We start from the raw sequence: 19,005 nt of genomic DNA, 5'->3' as shown, positions 1-19,005 counted from the left end.
TACAGTGGAACTTCACTCATTCGCATGGCATTGGTCCATACACACAAACCAGGCAGGCTGTCCTCACAGAGTTCAGCTCTGAGGGCTACCTGAAAGCTCAGATTTCTTCATTTACATGACACCCTGGGGAATATCCGATGCCAGAGCAGTGGAGATGTAAGAAAAGCAACACAGTCCTAGGAAGATGCTGGATTCTTGTCTGGGCATTGATTTGCCTTTTTTTTTTTTTTTTTCTTTTTCTTCTCTGTTGCCACCTTAGTCAGGGAAGTTGCTAAAGACTCTTTGAGACCCTCTGAATCTCCTTGAGACACAACACTGGGCACCCCAGCAGCTCCCCCCTGCCCAAATCTGCAAATTCCTGTACCATGAACCAGGCAGCTGGGAGGTTTCTCTGCTACTCCGCACCCAGCTCCAGAGCTGAAGTTGTGAGCGTCTCTAGCCTGGCTTGCTATCAGTGAATTGGGTTAGGAAGAACCCCCATGGGTGCTTTGGTCAGGAGGTCTGCACTGCAGGGTTCCACAAACTCTGTGCATGCATGCTGTAGACTTGCCCACTGCTACTTCCACCCCCATAGTCATTCTCCTTCGGGACAGCATGCTGAGAGTCTGCAAGCAGATGGAGAAATAGCACATGAAAGCCAGACATCTCCTAAATTGATGCTGAGGACACAGGTAACCTCCACAGCAGCTGGAGCTTCAGACAATGTATATCGATAATTGTGACGAACTGGGACTCAACAGGTTGAGGTAGCCATGCCTTACAAGACTGGACCTCAAAAGTCTGTCCCCCGGTTATACAAGGATAATGATTTTGAACCATTCTTGTAAGTGCTTGTGACTGTGGTATTGTTATTGCTGTGTGTCACCATAAATCATTATGGTTTTCCAAGCCTTCTCTTCATTTAGAAGTTAAATAGAATAAATGAGTGGAGACTGCAACCCATTACACATGCAACAAAATGAGGGGTTGGAAGCAGCCACCTCCAGCACTCCCACCTACTCGTATCAGTTCCAGAGCTTCTTCCACATGATGTAATAAAAATTTACTTTAAAACCCAGTGCTTCACCTGAGGACCAGAAAGCACTGGCATGAATCCCTAAAGCTCATATTCTTCCTTACAAAATGAGGGTGTTTATGAATATCCACTTGCTGTTTAGGAACAGTGAGGGGCAGAGAGGTTAAATGGGTTTTTACCTCAGAATAAATCATTAGAAGAATTTGGAACAGGACCAAGAATCCTATCGGCGAGTCCTCGGTCTCATTACAGGAAAGCTGTCTTCCTGGGCACTTTACTGAGTCCTGACATTATTCCTCTAAATGTATCTGGCTTGACTTCTGTTACTAGGGTCATAAAAAGCAATTCAGGGAGGCTAAGCCCCATCCCCGCCCTATCCAACACGTCCCACATTTGGACTTGTATTGCACAGCAGCGCAAAGTGCCGAGCAAAGCCACCGCTCCCCCTCAAGGGACTTGGAGGGGAAGAGTCAGTCCCAAGGTGACCTCAGGCCATGCTCACCCCCGGACCACACAGCTAAGGAAGCTCACTGATATCCCGTGGGACCACAGCTTGGGGCTCAGGGGAAGCGTGAGGAAGACTGCAATAACTCTGCATTTACTCCAGTGTTGCTGAGAGCAGAATTTGGCCCTGCTCTATGAGAGGGAGAGAAAAATATATATTGGATTTATTTGCCTTTGGAGTGAACTAGACAGATTTCAATACTTAAGGGGATTGCATTTAAATCATCTGTGGATTTTGAAAACAACATTATTGCTTGGTATCACAAGCAATTCCCAATTTTTAGATCTTCCTGAGCTAGATTCAGTTTTAGTCCTAATAGCAACAATTCTATTACTGCTGCAAGGGAAATGGAATTGCAATGAACTGGTATACATTTTCCTTAAAAATTATAAAGTGACAAATGTTTTATTTCAACTTCTTTTGAGGATTTGCTGGATATTAAAAATAATCTTAATGTAGTCACTGGTTGGCGTTAACACAGTACTCTAACTGTCTGTTTCAGGGAAAGCAGAGGATTGTGTGTTTTCTCAGCAGACTCTCACAAGGTGCTGCTCACATTATAAATGCGCTTTGTTATCAGCATCAAGACATCAATGAATAAAAACGTATTGTAACTTCATGTTTTGAAAGTCTAATTCCACCCTTTTTCAGGCTCAGAACAATCCATTGTCTTTACCACAAACAAGAAGGAAAATCCATTTCCTCTTGCCATATTGCCCTTCATTGCTGTGTTTTAAATTCTTGGTTTCCAAACCCAATTTCAGCTATTCTTAACTTGTCCATTTTCATATTGTCTTCCCAGCTCCCTGATGCCCCATCAGTGGTAGCAATAGCATGTACATGGCAATCAGGCCACCGGTACATTATCTACTGCATCACGCAACTCCACGGCAGGTTTAGGTGGTGAGATGGTAAGACGGGGCAGATTTTCAGAAAAACCCTGGTATTCATATAGCAAATCATGGCAGAACTAAAAACCGAACATTTTTAATGTCTGACTAGTCCATTTCAGACTTATATTTTCTAAAGAACAGAGTTGCTGCAGATGCCTCTGTTTCTCCATCTCCCAGTCAAGATGCTATAAAAAGTCCTAAACTCTTCCTGAAAATGTAGGACCTTCTCAGTCTTCTAAGGGGCTACTGAATGAAAACCCCATTGGGGCTGCCACAGACCTCAGGGTGCTTAATACTAGCAGGAACTGAATGTGGATCCCTTTTAGAAAAAAACAAACCCCAAAATGTATCCCTGTTGCCACCAGGTGGTCTGCCTTCTGGCTGTTTTGTGACCCTGAATAGGAGCTGCTTCTAACCAGAGGGGAAGGGAGAAATTTGAGGAAAAATATTTTACAGACTCAAAATTCTCGTTTCTGCTGCAAGTTCAAGAGTGTTGTATTGCTTTTTTTGCAGTCACTGCCTCAGCAGTTATCATTAGTGTTACATCTTTCTTCTTGTGAAATCTCAGGGATGGCTTTATCTTATGTTTTCTGGAAAGAAAACCAGCTCTTTCTTCATTTGCTTCAGCACCACCAGCAAAACAATAGTTAATTACAGAAAGGAAACGGGGAGGAGCCCAAGCTGCACAGAGGAGCCACTGCAGCATGGAGCACCCATCCATCCTTAATGCGCAATAGAAATGCAGGTAATGTGCAAAACGAGCTACCCAGCGCCAGCAGTACCTGGAGCAGGCAGCTCATAAAATCCGCATACAGCCCTGAATGCCACGGAGAGGAACGCAAGTGTGGAAGAAAGCGTATGGTGCAGCTCCTAGAATGTCACCATCATACTGCTCAAAATCTTGAGCAGAATCTGTTTCTCCCTGATAACATTGTAGGTACAATTAGCAAACAGCTTTAGAAAGGGAAAGCAGAAGCTTGTTTCTTTTCTTTCTGCTAATCATGTAAAAGAGAAAATAAAATAAGAGTTGATCAGTGCCAACTCTTATCTATCTCCATTCAACTGATAGCACAATGAGTTTCAGTGAGATTGTTCAGAAAAGTCCTCAAAAGGGCATTTAACATTGACCTGATTATTAAATATTTTGGGTCAGATCCTCTGTTCATGTAAGCAAGGTCCCAAGGACTTCACGGACCTGGCTTTGGTTTATTCCAGCTAAGAGCTGGTGTCTGTTCCCAGTGTGGCAGATGAGCAAGCAAAACTGACGCTCGGTGTGGGATTCCCCTGACCTAACAGCAGCACACAGAGATCTCCGATGGAGCTGGTTCCTCCTTTACAGACCGCTGTTCTATACAACAGAGGGGCAGCAGGCACAAGTCTCAGAGGACAACATCCATCTGATTTATTCTGGATTTGATCTCCACTGGCAACAGAGGCTGTGAGGGCTGCACAGCGACAGCAGTGGTTTGGTTCAGCCCAGCCCGGCACTTCTGAGGTGACCATCCCGACTTTCCCCACTTACCTCATTTTGATTCACACCATAGCACAGCGCTGGAGCACACAAACTGGATCTTTTCCAGATGAACTGAGCTGGCAGGTGCAGATGTAGATGTGGTGCACTACATCCCCACATCCAAGTCACCCCCTCCAAGATGTGTCTAGCACCAAAGGTCTCACGCTACAGCTCCACACCAGCTAGCCCACGCTAACTGCTAATGTCCACAACAGCCTTCTGGTACCTCCTGCAGGTGTAGCTATCTGCATTTAATCGAATGAATTCCACCTCAAGTTGTTTTGCACGAATAACATGGCAACAACCCAAGAATTCAGGTGTTGAAGGAGTAGGAACACTGTTCTCAGATAGTTTTCAGAGTAAAATTTTTTGTTCATTTTCTGGCAGAAAGAAGCCCGTAGCCAAGATCAAACACCAACAGCTGCTGGGATGCTCTCTTTTGGAGGAACCTGCAGCAAACCTCAGAAAACCATGAGCAGAGCAGGCTCGGCCACATCTGTCAGCCTCTTCCCAAGATACAGCAGTCTTCTATGACTGGCAGATCAGATGGGATGCTGATATAAGGACCTCTGAATCCCAGAAGGGATGAAGCCAGTCTGGACATCTCCAATGGGAACAAACCCGTGGCTAATCCCTCAAATTTACAGGCCATGACTCAAGCCCTTTGGTGTCATCAGGAACTTTCCCAGCGTGAGATACATCTGAGCAGATGTTGGTATCTATGCTGCAGGACCTGCAATCGGCGTGCTTGTACTGCCAGCAGGGAGAAACCAGCACACTTGAGGTGCAATTTACCTCGTGCTAAAGCCTATGTGTGAAACAGGAGAGGAGGATGATCCCCAGCAGAACTTTGCTCTGTCCATTGACAACGCAGGGAGACAGTGAGGTCTGGCTCTGACAGGAGTGCTTTGTAAGCACCTAGAGATAGGTGGGATGAACGTGACCCCCCATGACTGCGACAGGCTTCCGATAACCCCCTAACAATAATTATGGGTCAATAAATGACTATATTCTCAGCCTGCAGGGATGAGCCCTCACGGCTTTCCAGGCTGCTGAGCGATCATTTTGGCACACGCACATTTACAGCGACTCCTACAAGTCACCATTCCCTACCAATGACCACGTCACAACACAGGGACACTGTCCTGCCGCACACAAGTGACACAGACTGAATGTATTTTCTGCCCTCAGTAAGACAGTAAATACCTGTCAGTGTCGCTGGACTAGTCACCACTGTGCATAGATGCTATACCACATGTATTACCTATGTAACAGAGCCCGAGGATATATATCTAGCCATTGCTCAGGTCAAGCTGAGGAGAAAGCAGATAAAGAGCCACTCATTTAATGACCCTGAACTACCCATGGCAATCATGCTCCCAAGTTTGCGTTATTCTACCTTAAAAATAAAAAACACACTGCAACAGAAATGTATGTCCTTTATTAACAACTTTTCAAAATAAATCTGAAGAAAAAAAGTCTTTGGTGACACTATCTATAAAAACAACCTATCTTAGATGGTAAACCTATGATGTTATACAGGTTAATGAAGTAAACCAAATTATATGGCTTTTAAATTTCTCATTCTCTCTTTTTCTCTCACTCACACACTTGCTTTAGGTTTAATTGCACCATGTTGTCAATAGTCAAACAAAGAGGGAGAAACACTTTAAAAAAGATGTGGCAGCACTATGAAAACATTGGTAATGCATTAGAAAATTTTTCTCAAAAATGTACATTTTATACAAAATAAGATTGTATTTTTGTTTGCTTTTTTGCTTTACATTTGCCCACCTAAGAATTCCCATTTCAGGTTTCCATTCTCATCATCCAAACACTATACATATTTTCTCTCAAAATAAATATACAGAATTATGTACAAGGTTGCAAGGCCCGTTGGATCATCACTAATCCACTGTGAAATAGTCACTAAAAACATCATGGAAGAGTGGGAGGGAGCATCTCAAAGCATCTGATGAGTCCCATACCTCCCCCACCCCACCCCGCCCCCACAATTTAACTCCTCCTAATTTAACTCCCAACTTAAAAAACGTGTGTGAAGACAGTTAAAATGGCATAAAGGCCAGCTTGACTTAGTTTTAAACAAGGGTGAGATGTACAATATTTTGGAAGATGCAGTTTTATTTCCAGCAGACAACGGCTAAGACCCTGCGTGGGGCAGGTCCCTTCTTGGAAGACCAGAGGCCCATCCCCGTGGACTCCCGCTAAAGCCCAGGGAAATGGCTCTGTCAGGCTGACACCCTTGAAGGGCACATTTCTGCAACAGACAGCAGAGCCAGCCTGGAAAAAAAAACCAAAGGAGCAGACCACCAACCCACCCCTTGCTGCAAGAGGATGTTTAACTGGAGGAATTAATCAAGCTGTTGTCAATCAATACAGCGTTATGACAAACACTGAGTAGTCTAGTTTCAGTATGGGGGGAGTGAGAAAGAGGGGGACACAGCATTTTACACTGGGAATGTAACGATTTAAAAAAAAACCCTAGTCTATGTCTAGCTCTTTCATTGCTTCAGTGTCAAATGACGACTTCCATTCTCCAAATGACATCTTTTGGTAAATGAGCTTTTTTAAAAGGCGCTCATTGGTGAAAGATTAATTTCTTTGTCAAAGTTGGCTCTAAAAAAGAAATTGCAATCTGAAATTGATCAACTCCATGATGTCTTCCAATGGAAAAGATCAAAGCGCTCAATAGCCATGCATTAGCACACCAGTGTGTTCACTATGGAGCTGTTAAAAAGCTTAAACATTCACATCTAGAAAAAGTTATGGTAACAATTAGTGTTTTCACAAAATAGGAAGAGGGCAAATAAAATCTTCTACAGGCCCAAGGGACTGCAAGGAGAGCCAGGCACTTTCTATCTTGGAAGTCTGCCCCTATTTTTGTGTCATGTTTTTCTCCTGAAACCCTCCTCCAGCAATAGATCTTATTCAAATTGTAACTGGGAAGGGTTTCTTTCCCTATTTTCCCCCCCCTTTAATAAATTCGATTAAAAATTCATCAGTTCTCCCAAACTCTAATCCCTACTTTTATTCTGTTTTAATGGCATGGATCTATTCACATTCATCCATCCATCTCACCCCTGATTAAATTAAGGTCAGTAACCTTTACAAAAGGCCACATGCGTAACACTCAGTCAAGTCATCAGGCATTCAAGTACCTGTAAAGTAAAGGCTAACATAGCCTGCTGTTAATGAAAAATAATAAAAAAAAAATCAACCTACAAAAGGAGCAACAAGGAGTGAACCTTGTTTCAGCACCATCTGATTTAAGGAGGGGGGAGGGGAGAAAAAAAAAAAAAAGAAGAACCATTAACTCATACATAGGACACGACAAAAGGGTGATTTCGTTCATTAAGGAAACAACACAGCTCTATCCAACAGGGATACACCCGGGAGGCTCGGAAGCATGCCTGCTGTCCTTAGGAGCACTGGCTGGTAACATCTGCATTGAGCGTAACACACCAAATGTCTAAGCTGGATCTGCATCCCGCTCTTCCCCTGGATCCCTGGCCGTGGACACGGAGACCGAGGGCCATTCTTGGGACTGGCTGCTAGACACATTCTTTCCTAGAGAGACGGCTATGCCCCGGTAACTTGCTGCAAAGGGAAACGCTCCTACCTATCCACATCCCTTCTGGAGCTAAGCCTTTCATTGTTACTTGTTTAATTAGCGATCTGTAAACAGAAAGGGCCTCGAATCACATTGAGAGCGAGCTTCAGCACAGTCTCTTTCAGCCACCCCTAAAAGTGATGGCAACAGAATGTCAAACAGCTTAAAAGTTTGGCCTCGCTTGCTGTACTCCAAAAATGGTTAGCTACTCCCTATTTTACTAAAAACCCAACCCACGTGCCCCAAAATGGCATTAACTAAAATCTAAGCAGAATTTTAATTCTTGTTTTTGTAGGGTCCCCTCTTTCCCTCTCCCTGGCCCCTCTTCCTGGCTACGGACCATTAACTGCTTCCCAGAGCTGCAGATGCTCTTTGTGGACACATTCACACACATGCCTGCAAACCAGGACACGAGCAAAGTGTGAGCCCTGCCAACCTCATCCAGGGTTTCGACACATTGTCCAAAACCCGAGACCTAGGAGAAGGTCTATTCCAGTCCCTGAAAGAGCTGCCTGATCTCCCAGAGGCAAAAGTGGCACGAGAGCCCCTGAGGCATTCACTCTGAAAAATCAAACCACCAGACTTCACCTTCGCCTGCAGATCAGCAAGCGCAGACCCAAGAACACAAGGAAGTGAGGTTCAGGTTTTTATGGGATGTGGGGAGCTGAATTAGCAGCTCACCCTACAAAGGCAGGATCATATCCCGCTCCCCTTCCCTCCCTGGCCCTGCCTACCTACTCTTGCCTCTTTATACGTCTCTCCACATGCTGATTTAACTCTCTAAAATAGCATTTAAAAAATCCAATAAATCACCAGACACTCTCGTGCAATTTTAGAGCTGAACGGGCTCACAGAAGCATCTGGTGGGCACCAGCGTGGCAGAAGGTGACAGGCAAGGCTACGTGGCCAGGGGCTGGGAGACCAACGGGAGTGGAGGGAAAAGTGGCACCTCCTTCTCTCACCAACTCACTAGCTGCAGTCTCACACATGTTTTGGCAGATTCCTTTACAGATTTGGTTCAGATTTACAAGGGCGTGTAAATAGGGCAAGGGGTAATGGCTTTAAACTGAAAGAGCATCTATGTAGATTAGATGTAAGGAAGAAATTCTTCACTGTGAGAGTGGTGAGACACTGGTAGAGGTTGCCCAGAGAAGCTGTGGATGCCCCATCCCTGGCCGTGTTCAAGGCCAGGCTGGATGGGGCTTTGAGCAACCTGGTCTGGTGGGAGATGTCCCTGCCCATGGCAGGGGGGTTGGAACTACATGAACTTTAAGGTCCCTTCCAACCCAAACCATTCTATGATTCCATGATTTTAACACAAAATGTCAGGAACCTGATGTTCCTGCCCTAACTCGCTGTGCTCTGTTCAAATATTGCAATACATACACAAAGCAAAGCATTCTTTGCAAGTCTTTACATGTCAGGTTGCACACAAACATTTAGCAATATGTACTTCGCACTTTTAAAGCAACTTTCCATTTAGGGATTCTGATCTTACCAGCATAAGAAATTATTTAGGCTTCACAGCATTCCCTCTACAACCAGTAACTATTACTTTTACAAATGAGGAAACTGAGGCATGCCTCAGTTGTGGGAGTTGCTTAAAGCTGCATAATAAATCAGTGCCTGAGCCTGAATTAAACTGGTGATAATGCTGGTCCACCCTTCCTAGCACTCCAGCTACTCTTCAAACCTGCTACCGGACCGCCTGTTTACAAAGGAATGAGGTATAGAAAGGCTTGCTGGTCTTCTGGGCATCGGCAGCAAACCCTCTCGCTGTGACCTTAACAGAGCTCTTGAGGGTGATGATTGTTACAGAGCACCCCAAATGCACCTCATCAAATGTGAGAGTTCAAAACAGTTTTAAAGTGCTTATTTTCTTAGCAAATTGGAACGGCATCTTCTGGCCCAAATCACTGCTTTTGTTTTCATTCTTCAATGTAAAGAAACACATAAATAAGCAAAGCACTACAGAGAAATAAACAACTTGAATATTTCAATTTAAAAATACTTCCATTTGAAATGCTAAAACCATTTTGGAGCAACACCAGTACTTCAGGGGAAGGTTTTTTTGTCCAAGTTATACTGCCTCAAGTATGCCTGGGAGCACCCACTGCCGCCAGTACCCGGTGTCTGACCACACACTTTACTTCAGGTGTCAGACCTCCAGGAGGGAATTTCTCCACCTATTTGCACTTCCAAAAAAAAAAAAAAAAAAGAAAGAAAGAAAAGGAAAAAAAAAAGAGAAGCCCGTGCTTTGATTTCAAATAAACCAATTTGTTACAGGCCAAATTCCTGTGTTGCAAGCACTAACATGCTTTCTTTTTTTGCCAACACCCCTCCTGCCCTCAGGACAAAGTTGTTTCTAGAAATCTAGCTGCTGTGCGTGGCTAAGCAGCACCGCTGCCCCTGGGCAGCAGGGACTTACTCAGGCTTTGCTGGCCGTGCTGACTGCCCCTGTGGCGCTCACCCAGGGGCAGGGCCATTTGGGATGCACCTCTCCTACCAGAACACACAACTGGCACGGCATCCCTGCTGTGCATGGAGCCCTCCCTGTGCTCCACGTCACTGGTTTGCTCCTCTCTCCCTTCAAGGCAAGGCTGATGGCCTTTACAAATGGTTTCCCCAACAAGAAGGATCTACACTCCCGTCTGGCTTGTTGGGGGTTCTCCAGTTTTCCATTCGTCCCAAGGAGTTTTGCCACAGTGGCTGCTACTGGCGTGGGGAAAACAGGAAAAAAATATTAAAAAGTCAGCAGTAATTGAGAAACGTTAATACTTCGGTTCTGTCCTGTTTGTGCTCAGTTTGTTTCTGAACCTGCTGCATTTTCTCCCCATGAGATTCAAGTGTTTAACTTTGCATGGGAAAATGAATGAAAATTGCATTGACAATCAAATGCATGAAAGAAAGAAACGGCAGCTTTGAAATATTCACAACCAACACAATTTTGATTAAAGAAAGAACTCTGTTTTTAATAGTTTTTTTTTTTGATCATTAAAAAAGTTTAAACCTGCATAGCAATCATTTCAAAAATAATTATTTAATGTTCCATAATGAAACTGTACACGACCTAGTCTTGAGCGACAGAAGCCTGCCGGGTGGTGGGGCGCAGTCTGGGCCAGGGCAGCCCCGGCGCTGGGACGCTGCTCGCCGGGTCGGGCGCTTGCCGGTGGCGGCACAGTCTGGCTCCCCGTGCCGGTGGCCGCGCAGGGCCGGGGGCGGCTTGGCCCCCTGGGCAGCGCTCCTCAGAGTCGTTCAATGTCTCGGTACTTCTTCCTCAGGATGGAGACCTGGTCTTTAAAGAGGACAGGGTCGAGCCTCATCTGAGAGTGGATCAGCGGCATATAGCCAAACCAGCTGGCAAAAGTGTTCATGCAGCTCTGCCGCTGGGCGAAGTGGTCGGGGTCGGCCCAGCGCGAGGCCCGGGATGTCTGTGCGGAGAGGAGAGCAGAAATCAGACGTCAGTGTGGCACAGCAGAACGGCAGGACAGGGCCGGCGCCGCGGCTGGGCTGACGCCATGCTGCACAGCAGCCCCAGGGCTTGACAGTGGTGTGGCCCCCAGTAGCTGTGTGAGGGGTTTCAAACCCAGGGGAAGACGCCGGGCCCGCGGCAGGAGCTGGCAATGGCGAGCTGGCCACCCTGACTTTGCAAACAGTGCTGAGGGCAGTCTGGTGTGGTGACCCCGTGTGTGACCATAAGCCAGCCTGACCCTGAGCACGACACCTGTGAGCAGACCCCAAAAAGCTTCCCAGCAACTATTTCACCCCAGCTCACACTATTTTTTTTTTTCCTCCCCTGAAACCCTCAAGCTACTCCAGAGATAGAACAAATCCATAAAAAAAACCAGGAAAGACAAGGCCATGGCCTTCCCTTAGAGGTGCACATCCAAGCACGGGCCAGCTGCTGCCCATGGCCTTCAGCCATAGAAGGAAACCACGTTACAATTATTACAGTTTCACAGGTGAAAAATGCACTTTTGCAGTCCAGATCTGCAGAAATTTATACACAAGCAATTTCAGCTGGCTTGTAACTGAGCTCAGAAGTTCTTATGTGCTTGGCATTACTCATGCGTGTAGATGTCCTGCCGGGAAAAGCAGGGTGCTTCCAGGAATCCCATCAGCTGAGGCAAGTGCCTAAGACAATGCTGTCTTATGGATAGAGAAAATTAACGGAAGTTCCACATTAGATCACAATGCACGCTGACCCAAGGAAAAGACCATGGTCTTTGCATGCATACATGCAAAATACTGTGGCCCGATTTTCCAAAATTTTGGGCAGCTGTAATTTCTATGGAAGTCAGTATCTCTGGATAAGGCTCTAACAGCTCTGAATATATAATTACAAACTACCTTTATAAACATAATAAAACTATTCTTTAAGATAAAGTATGAATGCTGAGAACCTACAGGAATTTTTTGTGCCACTGCTCACGCAAATCTCTTCTTTCCTTATGTTTCCACTACACTTTAAAAACCAAATACAAATTCCTAAACTCCAAGTATGTTAATTAAAACATGAAGAAACTGATAAAGTCAGGGGCATGCCAAATGAATGTGGAATCAGACTTGATGTCTGTCCAAGGCCTGTCCAGTTTAGCTCAAGTGGTAGGTTATAATGTGCATTGATTACAGATCCTTGATTATTACTGAGCTGCTAAAGACCAAGCAAAAGCTTGTTGCTAGAGGATTATAGCAGACATTCTGACCATTAACAGTGAATTTCCATATGACTATTAATCTCTGTCACACACTGAGGTTATGTTAATTTTTTATTTGTCTTTCAAGGAATTATGAACATGGTCCATTACATTTCCCAAAGCTGCGGGAACAACTTGTCTTTTGAAGAGAGTTATAGTTCATGGCTGACTCTAGTCACCCGTGCTACAAGAAGAAAAATGAATGTTTAGACTTTGCCAAACAGCCAAAGCACAGCCCTGTGGAGAGGTGAAGTGCAAATTGGAAGCAATAGGTACTTTCTGGATGGCACCTTCTTGTCCCTGTGTCTTCTGGGTACCCAGATGAGTCAGAACTGCTGAATGCTACCCACACCTCAGATGAAAGTGCAGTGGCGTACAGATAAAGGAGTCTACCAACTGGCATTGCCACTCCCCAGTCAAAGATCCAAGTGATGCTAATAGGAGAAAATGTGAGGGGAAAATAGAGGGCCCCTTCATTCTCCTGCCCCCTTGTAATCACGGCACTGTTTGTAGTGAGGATCACAGACACTGTGGCAGCACAGATGGGAGGTTATTTAGGACTTGCAGGTCTTGCAGGACTTGCTGTTCCTCCCATGGCTCTCTCACACAGGGCAGGAGGAAAAGTGCCCCCAGGCTACCATGTATCCCTGTTACTAGAAGGTATATCCATTTCTGCAATAACGAGTGCTTATCCAGTAGCTGGAAGGGGATCTAAGGCAAGTATTTCATGGCTGCTAGTGAGTGATGTCATCACTGTGGGACAAAATGTTCCTCACTGGGGAAAACGCTTGGACATCACAAATTACCTCTGTTGTGACAGTCCAATGTCAGTGCTCGAATCACACTATAGACTTCAAAATATCACAGGGATAGCCTGGTACATTATATTAATTAATAATAATTAAAAATAGAAAACCTTTCTAGAATTTACTTCTGTTTCTAGCATTCCACGACTAGGTCTTAGTTCTAGAATATTTAATTAGAAGACTAGAGTTTAACTGAAATTTGGTCACCACAATCATTAATTCCGTAAGTTTGGGATCACCGTGAGAGAAAACTAGGAAGAGAAGCTGTCATCCACAGTAAATGTTTGCCATTTCACCCTTTCCTTCATTAAAATAAGCATATCTAAATCTATTTACATTCCTGATAAACTAAAAACTGAAAAAAAAAAAAAAAGACAGACAGAAGTGTATCATTCTGTAAGCCTAACCTAGAAATAAAACTGCCATATTATCAGTACATCCAAACTGGTAAAACGTGCTGTGGATACATACCTGTCCCATCATGGTCTCCTTATACTGTTTTTTCTGTGTTACTTTGATTGGAGGCAATTTTGTCACAGCTGACACCAAAAAATTCATTAGAATGTCCTCACAATTGGCCAGTTGGTCCACCATATTCTTTAGGCTGGCAGGCAGGTAATGAGTGTACAGGTAGTGATAATATCTGGAAATCAACAGCAGCATTATTAATACAAGTCACTGGGCTTTCAGGGACTTCTGAGACTTCAGGAAATTTCTGCCTCAGCTGAGAAACAAGTTCTGTACTCAACTCTGGATATACCACTTCTTTTCTTTGGTCTCATCCTCCAAAAGGAAGGGAGAGCAAATGAGCATCTCATCAAGACAGTAAACAGCGCAAATGGAGAAACAAAACATACGTCTTTTTTGTAACTGCATTGAAAGAAATAATGCGGATCTAAGTATCAAGATAATGGAGTAGCAGGAAAGAGAGCACTACGCTGCTGTAATGTGATAGACAACACTGATGAATCCATCCTCCCCCTCTTCTTTCAAAACTGTTCAGCTGGAGAGAATTCTATTAAACTGGCCTACTCCTGTGCTTAGATTATCCTTACACATCCCTTTTTGGGGATGTGGATTAGATACTCCAGAATTTGCTGACCTTCTCCTAAGATCTAGAGAGGTCTTTGGTCTGCTGAAGTCCTAACAACAAGGGTTTTCTCCGACGTGCTGCAATATGTTGATCTGTGACATGTCCACTGTGCTACATTTCTAGAGTAGCAGGAAGACTGCAGTTTGCAGCTGTCAGCCAACACATACCCAGAGCTGGTCTGGAAGTAACCTCCTTTCTGCTATGCTACAGGCCATTCAGCCAAGCAGCTTAATGAATTCGGGAACTCTTTGAAGTGTGTAATTCCTGATGTTAAAAAGAGCAGTCCGACTGCCTCAAAATACAAGTGACTTCAAAGAGACCCAACAAGCGCAATAATGATTACCAGATCCCCAGAGCTAAACCAAGAACTTAAATTATTACCCCATAAAAATAAACCCATTTATTATCTTTCCATTTTTTCCCCTCCCCGGAAGAATGTTCTTCACACACACACCCCCACCCCCATTTACTATTTTGCTTCATACAGAAGGAGGACAACAGATGCTCTAGGTTCTTACTTGTGGTAAATAGCAGCTCCTGTCAATACCATGGAATAGTCATTAGTCCATTTGGAGGTATACCCCCACCTCTCCTTAGTGTTGTCCCAGAAGTGACTGCGAGCAGGGTACCCTACAATCCTCTCTGGAAAACTCTGCCAAACTGTAAAGGCAAAATCCACCTGCAGACAAAGGCACAGGCCAAATGAACACCGAAACTGTTTCAACAAATGTCAACAAAACAAAATATTACCTTGCCAGTAATTCGTAATTCAAAATCTTGGAACTGTTGCAAAACATTAATTCTATGTATTCATCAGTAAATTAAGCTGACTGCTTGACATTTTGCCCTATAATTATGCACATTTTAATGGTTCCTGTTAAAGGGAGTCTAGAGCATCACAGCATTACATTAACATTTTCAAGCTTGCCCTTTACATATCAGACCTCTTCCAGTTACAGAAAGAATGGGTGTAGGTGCACGTATTTATACTTAGATGCAACATAGAGTGGAAATAGCTTTGCAATAAACTGAAACGCTGGCACACCTTTGTGCATCTCACCTATGATTTCAGTACTCTTAAAACTTGGAAAATCAGGAGTCAAATGCCTGAAATTACAAGGGTGACTCAGCGAGATTAAAACAGGCAATCAGTGCAGAGTCCTTTTATATCTTCCATCCACTCTGTGCCTTTGAGGACCACGCAGGTCATATTTTTAAGACTGTCTATACATCCAAGAGGGTTAAACATATAGCTTAATAAAGAGGAAGGTAAGATTCCCATGTAGTTAAATGGCTTTAGGAGCCTATACTTTAAGAAAAAATGACTGATAGTGAATGAGCCACAAGAAGATGTCAAATGCTGCTGAGTGTTTTTTTATTTTACTGTCTTGCCATAACTATTTTAATAACTCAGATCTCTGAGAATTGAAAAGGTGACAGGACATTGCTTCCCCAGGATCCCACCAAATTCCTGGTGACACTAGTAAAGGGAAGATTGTGGTTGTCTGCAGAAGGCTTCTCAGCACTAGATTTGAAAGGAGTATGGTAAAAATATGTATGGAAAGATTTTTAGTGCTGTAAATTTCATTGGCAGTCCCTCCACTTCAACTTAGATTTTGGAGCTCAAGCTAGACCAACATTTTAGAAAGAGCTAAAGACAAGTGTAGTTGTCCTGGTCAGACCCAAAAAAAGGAGCACTTTGTTTCTGCACTACACACCAAGTTCCTTCCAGGACCAGAGGGACCTAAATATGTGTTCAAAAATGCTTGAAAAACCTTCCAAGCACCTACCCAAAGTCAAGGGTGTAGAGGTTAGATAAAGAATAGCTGCTCTGAGAACAGTCACATTTGGTGTGATTACTGTCAGACTTCTCGCATTTACAAGTGTTTTTATGAAACAGAAGAGTCGCACATGTACTGGAACACAAAGTTAGGGACTGGTTATTTTCTTTCAAGTTGTTTCAAGGAATCTGAGGCCAACTAGAAAGACAATATGCACAAGCCAGTTACCGTTGTGATAGTTCTGATCTCATCCAAATCAATACCACATGAAAGAACTAAAGGGTTTTTTCCCCCGTAAAGGCCTTTCCCATAAAACGTGACATCTGTTTTCTTTAGAGAAGTCTGAGAATCTCAAACTAAATAAATAATAAAGCAGCTGCACTCAGTGCCCTCACTTACGCTTTCAAGTATCTCCCCTTGCACCAGGGAGATACGCTAAAGCAACTACCCTAAAAGAAAACTCTCTTTATTACCCTCCCCCCCGCCCCTCCCCTGCCCCAGCCCTCATCCTGTATAAATTCCAGCAGCATTACCACTCAGCTGATCAGCAGGAAAAGCCAACCAGGCTGCCAGTCTCTTAAACCCCTGTATCACTTCTGACCCGAGCTGATTTCTAATTACTTCCCACGCAAACATCCCTCTGCGCATGTGAAACAGCTCCTCTCAAAAGAGCAATGATGTGCTGTTCTGTTGTGAACAGAAAATCTTTTACTACTTTAAGAGCCGGACAGTGCAGAGGATGTGCCTGGTGACTGCTCCTCTCAACAGGAACGTGATCGTGTTTGACCACATTTCTAAATTGCCTTTTCTGGGCCCTGAGGCTTTGCCACAACGACCACCCATGTGCAGCTAGTTTCAAGGGAAGCTTCACACCACACGCTCCATGTCAGTGTTTCAACACGCTGCTCCTTTGCGTAAGTTGTATGATGGGGGAAGTGAAGCAACAGAAAGGCCACAGTTCTTCACAGAGAGCCACCAAAGAGAGCTGCTGACTCTGGCACCCCAGCAGAGACATGCCGAAGCTGCGAGGCAGATGCTAGGAGGAGCTGGACAGCTGGTTCTCTCTGCAGCACTGGGGCCATGGGTCTCGTAGAGCTTATACCCACCACACAAACATGCAGTATCAGCTGCAAGCTGCTCACAGGAGGGAAGAAGCCAGAAAAAAATGTGTATGTTGTCTCACACAACAACAAATATTTGCATTTCAGAATCTTTGGGGTAAAACATGGCCAAGCTGAATGAGAAACACTTTATTTCATATGCGTTCCAGAGAAGCCTGAATGACTCCAAAGTTTGGATGATGACTAAATACCAGTCAAAACAAAACAAAGCCCCTAATCCTCATGGAATCCACAGGCTGGATTGCTGTAAATAGCACCTCAGTGCAATGAAGTCCCTGAGACATCTTACCATGGCCCCCAGGGCAGCTGAGACAGGACCCTTCATCCTGAGCCACAACCTGCTTAGGAACTCCAGCTCTAGGATAAATGCCTTTTATTGGTTTTGGGGCAGTCTGGCTATGCAGGGCTTTGCACACATGTGCTTTGGCAGCAGCTGTAATTCCTCCTCATCTAGCAGAAACTACCAAGGTATAATCTTTGGATCAAATAGGTTCAATGCCAACTACTTATTCCATCTGTGCAGGAAAAGAGGGCTATCGTGGCTCCTTCTGGAGCAGTCTGACTCCATACTGAGGAGAAGAGCAGTTGCAATCTCATCCATTTAGAAGAAATTCAGTGACGTCTTAGGGTATATAGCAGTGACTGGTGACTAATGTTAGGCATTTCTTCACTGACACATAAGCAGTGGTAGCATCAGTGAAAGATCCCCACCGCTGACAAAAAGACATTTTTATAAAGGTGAAGTGGGGAGAAGGGAATGGCCATGAACATGGGGAAAAAAAGGGAAAAAGAAAAGAAAAATCGAGTTTTTCAAGCTGTTCCCTGGACATCATTAATAATGTATTTCCCAAATATTGCACTCTATATAAACTGTCATCTGTTTCCCCTGTGATTCTCAGGAAGAGGTTCCAGAAATCAATACTCATCCCAGTTGTAAAAATTGGTTTTCTACAGTATTTTTCTTTTCTTAGAGCTATCTTGCTCTTGGCACAAACACTCCAACACCTAAACTAGCAAAGACCTCCAATTTTATGGGGCAACACAATGGTGAAAGAGCATTCCTCAGTGAAATCCTGCATTAGGGTGATAATGCTGTCTTTTGGAGCGACAGCAGTCCCCTGCTACTGACACCCCTCCCTTCCCCACCTACACCCTACTGATAATGTGGAGGGAAAAAAACCTACCCCAATCAGAAAAGTGAGAACAGAGTATTAAAGCTGACTGCTCTTGGCTGCCTACACCCGCCTGCAGCTATGTTACTAAAATAATAAGGAATGGAAGAACCATATGCTAATGATGAGCCAATTAACCAGGGCGAAAAGCTCCTCTGATGGCAGGCAGTGGCAGGGTTGCTGAAACAAGTGCAACACATTAAATCTGAGGAGCATAGCAGAAAATCTTATAACATTTGCTCACTGGCAAAGCCATGAGAAGAGCCTGTCTGCTATGCTCAGGCTGAGCTGAGGAACCAAGCAAAGCCCCAGGCCGACAGGGACCCTTACCTCAGTGGTTGAAAGCACGGTGTCCTCATCCAGGCTTAGCACTGCATCTGTCACTATGTTGTCGTAGGGTAGGAAGCGACTGCTCATAACCTGTGGGTATCCAAGGCAGGAAAGGGAGGAAAAAAAAATCACTTGAAGGACTCTTTCCAAGGGAAATACTTTATTTCATTCCTCACTCTTATTTCCTTTTGTCTGAGGTACACTGCATATCTCTGTCTGATGGAAAGGACACTTCAGCTCAAGAGTGAAAGACTGTCATTTTTGTCATCCCAGCAGTCAGCCTACAAGTTCTACCTGAGGAGTAATTTCTGAACAGACCTCCCTCTTTGGAGCAGGCTGCTTTCCTTTTGCAACAAACTGCAATGGTCTGTACTGAGAATTACATATACCTACAGCTTCTTCAGGGACGACACTTTCCTGGTAGCTAGGACTGTCCCTCTGCTCTCCT

General features: G+C 44.4%; 1 protein-coding gene across 1 annotated transcript in view; it reads right to left on the bottom strand.

Moving 5' to 3' along the window:
- Positions 1–5,348: 5,348 nt before the first annotated feature.
- Positions 5,349–19,005, bottom strand: part of EXT1 (exostosin glycosyltransferase 1) — a 186,997-nt gene continuing 173,340 nt past the window's right edge. The window contains exons 8-11 of the mRNA XM_056333281.1: positions 18,558–18,647; positions 14,672–14,832; positions 13,532–13,703; positions 5,349–10,988 (exon numbers count right to left, since the gene is read on the bottom strand). Of these exons, the coding sequence (XP_056189256.1) occupies positions 10,803–10,988; positions 13,532–13,703; positions 14,672–14,832; positions 18,558–18,647 (609 nt within the window). The 3' untranslated portion in view covers positions 5,349–10,802. The remainder of the gene's footprint in view (positions 10,989–13,531; positions 13,704–14,671; positions 14,833–18,557; positions 18,648–19,005) is intronic.

Source organism: Falco biarmicus, chromosome 3, assembly GCF_023638135.1.
Source record: "Falco biarmicus isolate bFalBia1 chromosome 3, bFalBia1.pri, whole genome shotgun sequence".
In the NCBI taxonomy this organism is placed as follows: Eukaryota; Metazoa; Chordata; class Aves; order Falconiformes; family Falconidae; genus Falco; species Falco biarmicus.
The sequence above is the reverse complement of the archived record's forward strand: the minus strand, read 5'-3'. Positions and strand labels throughout refer to the sequence as shown.